The following is a 13,456-nucleotide window of genomic DNA, read 5'->3' on the forward strand; positions in this document are numbered from 1 at the left end:
GTTATAGCCTTATTTAATCACATTTTGAGGGGGAAATGGGTGTACAAAAAATAGAAAGATGAAAAAATCTTTTTAAAATGTATTTTGATTTGTTTATTGGATCATCATAACGTTAAATAAAAAACGCGAGGCTCTGTTTTAATTGTAGCAGCTGTTATCAGAGGGAGTCGCGCGCTGAAAATCTACAAAGAAAAGAGCTAAATCAAATATTTACATCTAGATCCTGGTCGGATAGAAATGAGCATAAAGTCGCATAAACTAAAGTCGTTGCACTTTGATTTATACACTTAAAATTTATCAAAAATAAATAAATAAAACCGGCTCTAGCGTTTAAAACAGCCTCATGCATAATTTAGTGAGGTCTGATTGTTAACATGTATTGAAAGCAGTAAGCTGGAATGCAGTTTCTGTGATGTGACTAAAACACAACTAATATTTAATATGAAGAATCATCTGTTCGTGGAAAACAAAATATTTTCATTCCGTTTGCTTGTTTATTTATTTATTCATTTATTTACTGCAGAGGCAGAATACCAAATAGCCGAGTTAACATGTCCGTCCTACAGGGAAAATATCAAATGTCACAAATAAAAGCGGTACTTTTTGACGACATTTACACCTGAATTTATTTCTTAAGAGTATATGTTGTTTGTTTATCGGGAAAAAAAAAATGTTGCAGCAGACGTGCCTTAATGCTTCCCTTATTTTTCAATTATTCACACTTAAATTCAAATTTGGCTGAACTACATGAGCTTTTATTTTTCTGTTTTCCTCAGAATACCCGGGTTTTTAAATTCAAGAGTGACTTTCCTTTTTATCCTTATTAAACTCCACATTTTAACCCTAATGATTAACATATCACCTCAACTGTCTGAACTGCTGGAAATAACTTGTACCTAATGTGTAAAGATTAGATAAGAGTGAGATCAGCTGGAATATAAAGTCTAATTTTCTTTACTTCTTATTGCCATGCACGCACCCACACAATCCCAGGAGTCACTTTTTCATTATGTTATTTTACATCATATATTTAAAAAAATATATGCAATGACTTCTGTCGTTTATTAATATTTTGATTACATGACACATTTTCATTCGGCATCAACAAATCGGAATAAAGGGGAAGTTCTTGCTCTGAGAGTTCCGCCGTTACAAGAAAGTCAGTCTATTGTTTTGCAACAGGCTTTATTGCACAATTGGTTAAAAGCAGCGTCTTACAGGGTATATTAAGGTAAAATGTGAAGGTCGTGGTTTCGATCGTGTTTTTGTTTGTTTATAAGTCAAATATGAAATATATTCATTTTTATTATATGACCGGATAAACGCGGTAAATGATAGCCATAGGTCTGTGTGTTTTTTATCAACCTAAATCTGTGCTTATTCATGTATGTAAAATAGCTGCAGAGGAAACCAAAGCCTGACTGAATTCACCACAAAGAAAACATTTTCCCTGCAGACCTGACTGATGTAGCTGCATAGACGTAAAGTCAGATTTTTGGAGGAGGAGGAGGAGGAGGAGGAGGAGGAGGAGGGTGGAGGTGGAGGCAGCTGCAGCCAGAACATGTTCAGATCTCCGGTGCTGCGGTGAGAGGCGGAGGCTCATTTGCACCGTCAGTACAATGTGGAGAACAAGCAGAGACAACCCAGCAGACAATAAACAAAGAGCGGCTCGCCATGTGCGCTGCAGCTGCTGCTGCACACACACACTCACGCACGCACACTCACGCACACACAGCTGAGTTGCAGGGAGGAGTCTCGGCCGCCAGGGGGCAGTCTGACCCTTGCAAACCACAGCAGAGACGGGGAAAGAGATTTATCATCGCGGATACATATTTTATGCGTCTGTAATGGAAAATGAAGGTGAGTATGAGATGCCTATGATTTCAAATCCATGCGTCAATGAGCATCCAGTCTACTAAAGTGTCTTTTAGCAACACAATAATTGCCTGCCACCTCAAGTATTGCTTCTCTATGGCTGAACCTGACCTTTGACCTCTCTATAGAGGGCATAAGAGAGGAGTTTTCCATGAAATGTCACACTGATTGTGAAACAAACAGTGCAGAGATTGTCCCTTGTCCCATAAATGTGGGATGGTTTTTGAAAATGGGTCGTTTATTTAAATTTTTAGGGTCTCATACACAATACACAATGACAATATTGGCATATGCTGTCTATATCTGTCCTAATGCACAATAAGATATGTACCACAACATAAAAGATGGGAACATGCTTTTTTTGATACAACAGCTTAAATTTACTGTGGAGGCATATTTTCATGTTTCAACAGGATGTGTGAAGTTACGTCAGGCAGGCTGGTAGCTCTCCAACCGCTCCAGCAAGGCCTCTGAATAGCCAGGGGAGTAGTACCTGAAAGAACACACACACACTCAAACTGGAAATGTGTTTCACATGAAAGGATACTCTGTCATTTTTTACCTTTATCAGATAGTGCTGAATTCTGATTTGTTTTCAACAAACTCAGTTAAAACTATTTAAACAGACAATTCAGCCCGAAATCAAAAATACATATTTTTCCTCTGGCCTGTAGTGCTATTTATCCAACTGTACTGTTTTGGTGTGAGTTTTCTGCTGTAGAGATTTCTGCTTTCTTTCTTTATTTCTGCAGTAGAGTTTACTGGAACAAGAAAGTGCTCACAACAAGGTCTGTGGATTACCTTGAGTAACTGGGTCATGATTTCTGAAAAGTGACACTGGTTTTGAATTTTTCAGATGTATTTTTTGGTACTTGGAGCAACACAGGACATGTGCCATTTACTCCCATTATATTTGAGGGAAGGCAAACATCACTAGAGCCGATATCTCCAAAACTCTGCAACTCACACCAAAAAAAATCTAGCTGGATAAACAGAAATACACACCAGAGGAAAAATGGGTATATTTGATTTTGTGGTGAACTGTCCCTTTAATTGCACAGTGTAAAAACAACAAAGCTAAGAAAACTCAAGATTTAAAGGCATCTTACTTCAATATATTTTTGAGTTTTGAGCCTAACTCAAACTCTTCAGTTTTGAAAACCAACTAAAAGTGCTTGGTTGAAATCATAAGTATATGATTATATAAAATAGTATATATTATAAAATAGCAACTATTTTAATTTCAAGCACTCAAATAATGACAAATCAGATTCACAGTTCAGTGGCAACAATTTTTGAAATACACTGTTTGAGGGTTTCTAAAACTCAAAGATTCAAGATGATCTAAAAAAAAACTATATACATATATATATTTATATATTTATATGTGTTTTTCTTGCTAATCTTCTTGGAATTTATTTAGGCTCTTTTTATTGTTAAAGCACTGTTTTAGCTGACAGTGACAAGAAAGATGGGGTGGAGAAACAAAGTAGTACCAAAATCTTGAGTGAGTCAACACACAGCTCTGAAATAACTACCATCTCTATGGTCATGTGATCGGATCAGTCACTACTAGATTACTGTTTGTGTTTGTGCATCTGTGTGTACACTGTAAAAAAAAAAAAAAGAACAGTAGACAACACATAAAAGTAAAGCAACCACTTGCCTTTAGCTGAGTTTATTCAGCTAAGAGCTACTTTGATCAAAGTGCTATTTGAAGTTTATCAAACTTTACTATTCAAATCTACTCAAGTTCTGTAGAAAACTTACATTACTATATTTAATGAACTGGAAACTCTATGTTCTTATTTGACATCTATATACTAGGGTTGTTACAAAATGATAATTTTATACTTAAATACAATACTAGTTTTTCAAAAAACAAGACTCAATATCTCTTTCAATACCATGGCAAATGAAAAAGTCCTAGGCACAAAGGCAGGGTATTTTTTTTTCTTTTCTTAAAATTAACAAAAAAGTAAAGAAAAAGTCACTGAACACTCTCCGATTTTGCTGCAAGCCACGTTTCAAGCAGGACAACAAAGACTAAACTGAACTAAAGTCTTGAATGTGCACTTACTTATTTTCTTTTTTTTTATAGTTTCCATACTAGGATAGGATAACATTACTGTCACAATACAAGTACACTGAAACATCATTTGGAGAAAGCCTTTAGGCGCCTGTTAAAGCATAAAGAGTGTATACAAAAAATATTAAAACACATATATAGACCAATCAAATCAAATATCAAATATAATATACAAAATATAAAAAGTAGATAAAAATTAAATATTATATTCACAGAGTAAGAATGACAGATTTTGCATTTGTGAGAACAGATATTACTCTTTACTTGACATGATGCATATGATATTGCATTTCATTGATATTACATACTATCAAATGTTAGTACTATATTGTTTTAAACATGTGGTATTGAAAAAGTATCACCACAGTCGTCTAGACAGCTGGTGGATTAAAACCCACAATGTTAAGTTTGATTAACTTAAGATACCACTTTGAGTGAACTTCTTGACCTAAGTTGACACAACAAATTCGCCCTTAATTGAATAAACCCAGAAAGGCTTTTTAGCTGGTTGCTATACTTTTTAAAGTTTTAAACTTTTCTCTTTTTACAGTGTAGAGGGGGTGAGAGAAAACACACCTGACTATCTCTTCAGGGAAACAGCTGTTGATAGCGTTGATGTGCTCCTGTAGAACGGAGCCAGGCTCAGCTTGGATCTCTTGCACTTTCTTCAGCCCCCCGCTGGTCACGAACAGACGACGAGCCTTGCTGTCATGAGGCAGCACCTTTGACGGGAGGAAAGACCACGTGAAAAATACAGATACAAAATCTTAGATCTGAATCCCCCAAATTTGAAAAAAATGACATTAATTTATGTGATACTGGCTCACCTTGCTGAACTGGCAGACTACATGTTTGAGGATGTTGCTTGGAGCGTCGTAGAGGAGGGGCTCCAAACCTGGCAGGTAGGTGCACTTCTGCAAGATGCTCTTCAGAGTCTTCTTACACTGGCAAGAACAAGAGGAAATGCACTGCATATACAATCATATAAATCTCAAGTGACCTTTGATACCGGCTGACCTCTGACTCAAAATCTCTCTATAACTGGCTGGTTTGCCTTGTTTTGCTTTAGTACTGGCTGAATATCCAACAAAGCTCCATTACAGATATCAGTTTATTGTGCCTCACTGTAAGTGTCATTGTCATATTTTAATTAAACTACTTATAGGCTGGGCTGCATGAACAAAGATTAATTTTTAAACCCATTTAAATCATCTTGTAATTTGAAATTATGTTGCACCAAACTTTTAAACTACCTTAAAATGAAGAAAGATTCATTTTAAACCTCTCTTAAGACTTCAGTTTAGATTTCACTCCAAACCTAGATTGAATTTAATTCTGTTGCACCAGAACATTAAATTTAGTCCAACAATTTTTTCAATTTAAAATGTGATCAAGTTTTATTTTTTAATTTGCGCTTCAGGCTGTTTAACTGATAATATGGCTGCCTTTTTGAGATGGATTGAGCAAAATAATCAAGTTGCTTCATTAATGCAGCCAGCAGGTTTTTGTCAAAGGAGGAGAAGTGGGTGGCCAAAAAAAAAAACACAGGATGAGAAATCAGAGCTTCTCTAGCCTTACTAACTTTTTAACCAGCTAGCAAATTATGGAACATTTTGTTAACTGATTAGCTAATACTAGCAAGCAGACAAAGTAACACTGTGTTGACCTTTCAGCTAAAGTTAGACAGCAAACCATGTTACATTTTGTTATTTTTTAGGTAACATTAGATAGCAAACAATGCAACATTTGGTAACTTTTTACATAACGTACAATGTATACATTACAATGTATTTTTTGTTAACTTTTCAGCTAACAGTAGATAGCACATACAATGTTTTTTATTTTACTTTTTAGTTAGCATGGAAACAATGTAACCTATATTAAAGAATACATAGCAGCCGAAAGTTAATGTTTTCCCGCCTTTTATACTTACTTGGTCCCAACAACACTCAAATATATTTTTAAAACTATATTTAATTTCAGCTTAAATTGATTAACTTGGATTTACTTAACATAGACTTGTTTCTTAGTGTGCATCAGAGCACTGTTTATCTATTTTGTTTTATTTATTTTATTTTTTTTGTTAGTTTTGCTAAGCTCTGATGATACCTAATCTTAGATTAAATTAAAGTTGTTGGGGCTGCCCAGTCATGGTGCTTCTTGGCCAAAAATAAAAACTTGAGGTCCAAAATCTTTGTTTTTGAGAAGTAAAACATGGGCTGAGTATTTTGGCACTGCTTACACAGTCTGAATGCTCATGACCGAGCAGAACTGCAGCTCTTACTTTGGCCTGCAGGTCCTCAGAGCTGCTGGGGTCCATGTACAGCTCCAGCAGTTTGGGCAGCAGGTGAGCCGTGGCCACCGCCTTGGCGTGCTCAGGGGTGTGATGACCTATCTGGCCAATGGACCACACCGCGGTTGCCTTGATGTGATGCTCAGACTCCTCGGACAGACAAAGGGCCAGCTGGGGCACCCCCTGCAGGACAGGAGGACACACATCACAAGGGGGTCTGGTTAAGTTAATGTGACCCAAATACTGGACTTGAAGAGGAGGCTCTGGTTTTAGTGGCTTTTTTTTTTAAGGAATAAGAGGAGAGATTAATAACCACAAACACACACACACACACACCTTGGAGAGAATGACAGCCATGGCGAGGTTCTCATTGTGAGCTGCCACATATCCCAGCATCAAGATCCCTGGTAACCGCAGGTTTCCACGGCAATTGCCCAGATCATCAACTACTGCAACCATGCCACCACAGTTCACAATCACCTGGGACAGCTGGGAACACACACACACACACATACACACATTACTTTATGTTAGGTCATTAATATTTGTGCCTGTGAGTGTGTATGTGCATGTGTGTGTAGTACCTCTGGTGAGTGTTTCACCACCTCCCTCATCAGGGTGGTGACGTTCTTCCTCACATATTCATCTGGATCTTTGAGGCAGGTTACAGCTGCAGGGAAGATCTCAGCCTCGATCACCATCTCTGCCAGACTGGCCGAGTGTTTACTGATCTGACTGAGGGCCGAGAACACCTGACGCTGGACGGAGACACAAACGTGCCAGGATTATGTATTCACAGTTTTGTAAATTCAATCACATTTTCATGTAGTACATTTCTCTGTTAAAATGTTTTTTTTAATCTGCTACTTTAGCTAGCTACACTTAAAACATGCATATTTTTTTTTATTTATTAGAATTTTTTGTGTAATTGTTTCATAACTGACAAAATCTACCTGCAGTTGATGTTGATATTTAGCATTTAGACTGGCTGACAAAAAAAGATTTATTCAAATTTTGCTCAAATTTCACCTAGTCTGATAGGAACCTGACTTACAGGATCTGTAAAATATCGACACAATTTTGTTACTTAATTCCACTGTAATTTTGCAAGTTTTTATAAAGCTTATAATCTAGAATTTTTACTCAGAAATATTGAGTACTACAACATTAATTTCTGCTCTATGCAATTAATTGAGTTGATTTTTTTTCAATCATTTTTTCAGTCAGACATTAATTAATTAAAATGTATCACATGGAATATAGACAGTGTGAGAAGTTTGTTAAAAAGACTGTAAATCAAATGCAGTTATTTTATTTACTGTTTTAACATAACCTTTTAACCTTTTAATTCTGAGTCTGATATCTGTTTTTGAGTACATTTTTAAAAATGTAAATCTGCTCCAAGGGGTCATTTTGTAATCTTTCAGTGATATGTTTGATGTATTTTAGAAAGTCTTTTAACACCTTGGACTGGGACTGTAGCCTTTGGCTAATTTTGGCATTTTTTTAGCAAGTGTATTTATTAATTTCCACTGTCCCTTCTCCAAATAAACCAAAACAAATGATTTTCTGATAATGTAACAGCAGCCTAATCTGACAAAAAAAATAAAATAAAAATAAAAAAAAATAGAGAGAACTCAGGTTATAAGAATAGTCAGCATGCAAGTCTCAAGGAATTGATTAGTTTTACTTTATTGCGATTTCAATAAGATTTCAATCAGCCTTAGCGGCAGACATGGAATGGACACTGGATGGTTCTTGTTTTTATATTTAAAGGATCCTTAGGAATAGGGTTTACATTATTATTGTCAATGGATCTTCTCTTTTATGTCTGCCTGGGTGTCTAGAACCTTTGTATGTATGTTTTTTGTAAATGGTATATGTATTTTATGGCTGCAGCATGAGTGAAAAGCCCAAGACAAATTTCCCACCCTGCGGGACAATAAATTTTACACTGATCTTGTTTTGGCAGGCACTGTTATCATGCTAATAAATATTTTATAAAGAAAAAAAAATCAAAATTAAGGAAAATGATCAGAAACTCTAACTCTGTAACGTGATCCATGAAATAGGTGCTATTTAAATATGAGTTTCTTTCATTCCTGCCATCATACATGATCAACTGAGTTACAACGCAGCTGTTTTAAGCGATGCTGACTATTCTACCTTGAGTTTGGCGTCTGGGTTGAGGATCATCTGTGCCAGATGTGCGATGGCTCCGTTGTCCACCACAGTCTGGGCCAACTCCGGGGTGTGTTTGGAGATGTCGCTGAGGGTGGAGGCTGCTATGCGTTTGAGGGCCATCTCAGGCTCCACAAGACACAACACCAGTATGGGGACAGCACCCGCGTCCACAACCGATTGAGACAACACTGCACAGAGACGGAAAACAAACACATATAGGTAAAGGATGTATGTGCTCTGTATTTGAAAATTTTGGCATGGCCTAAAATATTTCTACAAACCAAAAAAAGTGAGAAAAACACAGAGGGAAATCATAGAAATCTCAACATGTCAGTGTGTCTTCCTTACATGCATTGTGTCGCGCGATGTAGCCCAGAGCCCAGGCGGCGGCCTCCTTCACCCCGGGGTCAAACTCCTCCAGGCAGAGGACCAGAGCGTCGACTCCCCCACAGGCCACCACAGCCTGGGACAGCTCAGGGGAGTGTTTGGCTACTGCACGCAGCACAAACGCTGCTGCCTTCTTATAGAACCTCTGCATGCAGACACACACAGATACACACACATCAACTGTCATGGGCCAAACTGAGGATTAAAAAAACATTAGACATCTATTAGGACTGAGATACTGGACAGTTACATTGTTAAAGGATTTAATGGCAAGCCGCCATGTAAAGCCTGCAATTAAATTATATGTTACATATGTTTTTAAAGAGTATACTTTTAAATAATTATTTCAACATCTCACACAACCAAATAATTTTCATTTACAGTCTAACCCTTTTGTTTTGTTGGTTTTAATTCAAATATAAATTTAATATATATTGGAAAATCAGCCATTTTTTTCCCTGTAAATGTTTTTTTTTCTTTTCACATTTGAGAAGGGTGACAAAAACATGTAAATAATCATAAAGCATTATTATTAGAAAATAGGGGGGGAATTGCAATATTTTTACATTTTCCTTCATAAATCACAGACTACTTCTTTTGTATTTTGTGTGCATTTAAAGCAAAAATTTATTTATATTTTTGCAAAAGGCTGGGCAACTAGTGGAAACTAAATTGTAATTATTTTAAATGAGTTCAAAGTTATTTTGCATTTAAATTTTGTGAAATATGGTCATTTTCTCACAGCCATCCTAAAAACGTGTGCTAGCTGGCAACACTTGTATTAGCTTAGTTTATTCGTGTTCATTTTTAATCAATAATAAACTGAATAGTGTCAGTTTATTTTTTAAGTTTATTACATGAGATTGAAATGTCCTGTTAATAACAAGAACTAAAGCATGTCTCCCTCCTCTCTGAGCCTCTGAGACGTGGAGAGACAGAGAGAGAAAACAAAGGCCTGCTTGCTCTCATGGTAAAGGGCTCTTAGGTTTTGAAGTAGCCCCCAGGCGACCTGCCAAGTTAGCCCAAAACACACTCTCACATTCAGGGGGCTGACCCTGAGGTCCCGCAGGGGTCTCTGTCTGTCTCTTTCATACACACACACACACACACACACACACTTGCCAGCCTCTAAAGGGCGGAGACTGAGCATTAGACAACCTGTACTGAATTGAGATACTGACATTCTGTGAGGCCAGAGAGTGGACCAGCTGGGACAGGATGTCTTCCTTCACCACGGCCTCGGCCAGGTCATTGCTGTGATCTGCCAGGCGGCCCAGAGCCAGAGCCGCTGTCTGCTGAATGCTCGGGACCACGTCCAACATCAGGGGACGCAGCAGGGACATCACACCTGCAGGAGAAGAGAGGAATAATATGAGAGTTATCGATGATGTTCATGTCTTCTTCAAAGGTTAAAAGGACATACCAAAAAACTCACCAGTTATAGCAGTTTATATGTATTCTGCTGAACTGAAGTGAAGCTAAAGTGCTGTAATCATGATTAAAGGGACAGTTCACCCCCAAATCAAACAAACATTTTTTCCTTCTTGCCTGTAGTGTTATTTATCCATCTGGACAGTTTTAAAGTGGTGACCTGTAATCATTTGTTGCTTCTGCATAAATAATATTCGGTATGCAAATATTTTTCCTAGTTAAATAATTGATCACTTAAATGGAATACAAAATTATGATCAATTTGATTTTTTTCAAACACATGATGCCTGAACATACAGAAGAACTGTGTTCAGGCCAACAAACATAATGAAGTCAGGAAGAAGTAATGCTTGTTTAACTATAATTACAACAAAAGAATACATGTGCACTGTTGTGACTGGTCTGTTTTTTGCCCTGCCTCTTTACATGCACACTGTAAAAAAAAAATCAGACAGAGATTTAGTGGAATCAGTCAATCTCTTATAATTAATATATATATAAATAATTTATTTATTCAAGTAAATTAAACTTTAAATCTTGTCTTTTTATTTTCAGAACACTTCAGAACATAGACACATGAATTCTTCTAAATGAAGCCTTTAGTTGAATGAATGTACTATACAGAGTTAAATCAACTCCTAAAATTAAGTTTCTATAGAAATAGCATATATAAGCAGACTTCCCAACACGCATTCTGTGAGAGTTTAAACTCTCCTGTCACCCTTATTTTTTGTTGTTTGAAGAAAACATATCTAATGAAAACTTGCTGAGTGTGTCTGATACACTTTAAGATAAGTTATAGTTACTTGTTTTTACAATAATGAAAACACAATAATGAAGTTTAGTATTGAAATCAGTCCGTATCCATTTCAAATGTAGTAAATTCACTGGGAGCAGTTTCACATACTGTATTTGTGTCAGTGCTGGAACAAAATAGCTCCAACAGGAGCAGCTGCAAAGTTCTTCGTGTGAAATAAAGAACTGACTTTTCAAACTCAGAAAATGTGAAAGGAAATCAAATTTGTTTGTCCATGTGACTGCAGAGTTGGTTCAACTTAATATCTTAAGCTTATTGAACATGTTTTTTCAAGTACAATAGCAAGTGTATTTGACTAGAGGAGTTTATTTGTTTTGAATCATTACAAAATTACCTCAACTTGTCTTTTCAAATTCACTCAACTAAAATTTTAATACCTTCATTGCTGCATTAAATATTTAATATTCTTGCATAGAGTCATGCATGGCATACTGTTAATTCTTGACAAGACATGTATGAATTCATGATAATTCATGTACCCTTACTATACAGTGTTACTACTAAAGCTAACATTATCATCTTATAATCTTGTTTCTTACCAGCATTTTGGAGGATTTCTATGTTTTGTGGTCGGGATGCCAGATCAGCAACAGTTTGCACAAACTGCATCCTTGATTTCTGATACTGCTCAAAAACTGCAAAGCACAAAACAGACAGAAATACAGTTTTACTTCTGGCTAATCTTCCTTTGATGAATCAAAAACAGCTCCTGAGTCTCACCTTGAATGATCTGTCGTTGACTCATTGTTGGCCTGATGAAAATACTTGTTCTTTAAAAAATTATTTTCACACGTTACCCCGAAAATACAGTGAACTTATCACAGGATTCAACGTGGCGTTTCTCCTGGTCGTCTCCAGGTTCAGTTTATAGGTAGTGTTGTTGTTAAATGTTGCCGTGGCAACGGACAGGAAGCGGAATGTTCTGCCGCTCCTGCCGAAGATCGTCTACTACGAAGATGAATCACTCTGAAGCCGCTCGCGCGTCGCAAAGCGTTTATGTTTGGCGAAAATGTGTTGAGTGTGAGAGGTCTGTGTTGCCTCTTCATCTTTGTTATTTCCCGCTAGAAGAAAAACCGCCGACCAAGATCTAAGAGGGGACATTACATCACTAACGAACCGTCTTTGGTCCAGACTTCAGTGCCAGTTCTACTGAAGCTTACGGGAGATATCATGTCAATCGTTATATTTGAAGACCAACAGGAAATTAACGAATGCCCACATCTGTGGAAAAAGCAGACAGTATGTTACTGACTGTTATTTCATTTTTAAAGGCATTTCTGCATCAAAGGTCATGCAAGCTGCTGCTCCCATAAAGCTTCATAAACTGTCTCGCGCCGAGCAGCGCACAGAATGTTCGTTAGTGATGTAATGACCTTCCTTCTTTTTTTTTTTTTCAGTTTCCTTTCCGCGGACATGTCGCACACTTTCACAACAGCGTCAGTTCAAAAGAAAACAGAAGCGTGACATCAAAGCGGTCATTGGCTGACAGGGTGAACATGCTGACTTCAGTTCAGCGCAGGCTGTGAGCTGAGTTTAGTCCGCACTGTGTGCAGCTCAACATCACGATCAAAGAGTTTTCCACTCTTCTTTTGAAACTTTTGTGTACCTGCTCGGAAGTGCGTCCTCAAATGACCTGCTTTCTGTTTTTTTCTGGCAAACCATTGTAAACTCCGTTTGAGAGACAGAGGAGACCGTCAGACCTGTCAAACGTATGTCCCGGGACCCAAGAACCGGACCAATGAAGAGTCCATTTCGGCCTGGATGAGATGAGCAGAATATACAGTCCTCTCCCTCTCTCAGGACAATTCAATTCTGAGCTTTACTGGCACGTTTTAGAGTTAACGTGTTGTCAGAAAGGAAAAAACATATTATAGACAATACATACTCTCCCTCTCTCTCTCTCTACACTCTACATATTGCCAAAGGAAAAAAATCTGAAAATGCTAAACATATGAAAATACAAGTACAAAGTACAAAATAATCTGTATCAGACTCCAGTCTTAAAATTATCCACCTGTCCATCATCATGGTAAGGCACTGGCTAAACCTGGAAAATAGTTTGTAAAGCAGGGTATATAACTTCACCTTCTTTCTCGATGGCTTTCGTTTTTTGTTGGTGCTGTGTGATGCAGTATTACTACACGGGAGTGGAAATTTCTGGAAATTTAAAATAAATGCTAGATCTCGACATGTACAAAACATAAAGAAGTAAAATACTGTTTTTCAGTTCCAAAATGCAGAAATATTTTGTGCGTTTGTAGATGTGATCTGTATATTGCAATGCACATGTAAAGACAAGTAACTGAGGTAACTGACCGACTTAAAACAAACAAACAAACAAACAAACAAAACTTTTGGAACAATGTTGAAATTGCCCTTA

General features: G+C 37.1%; 1 protein-coding gene across 1 annotated transcript; it reads right to left on the bottom strand.

The window, feature by feature from the left end:
- Window positions 1-1,512: 1,512 nt before the first annotated feature.
- spag6 (sperm associated antigen 6) lies at window positions 1,513-11,994 on the bottom strand. Its single transcript, XM_084747403.1, has 11 exons — window positions 11,797-11,994; window positions 11,616-11,711; window positions 10,010-10,176; window positions 8,790-8,973; window positions 8,424-8,629; window positions 6,842-7,015; window positions 6,594-6,746; window positions 6,249-6,440; window positions 4,792-4,908; window positions 4,541-4,686; window positions 1,513-2,368 (listed from the first exon to the last, which is right to left on the bottom strand). Exons 1-11 carry the CDS (start codon window positions 11,819-11,821, stop codon window positions 2,305-2,307), a joined length of 1,524 nt encoding a protein of 507 aa, XP_084603529.1. The 5' UTR covers window positions 11,822-11,994; the 3' UTR covers window positions 1,513-2,304.
- Between the last annotated feature and the right edge of the window lie 1,462 nt (window positions 11,995-13,456).

This window comes from Lutjanus erythropterus, chromosome 21 (assembly GCF_056507025.1).
Source record: "Lutjanus erythropterus isolate fLutEry1 chromosome 21, fLutEry1.hap2, whole genome shotgun sequence".
Taxonomy (NCBI): domain Eukaryota; kingdom Metazoa; phylum Chordata; class Actinopteri; order Lutjaniformes; family Lutjanidae; genus Lutjanus; species Lutjanus erythropterus.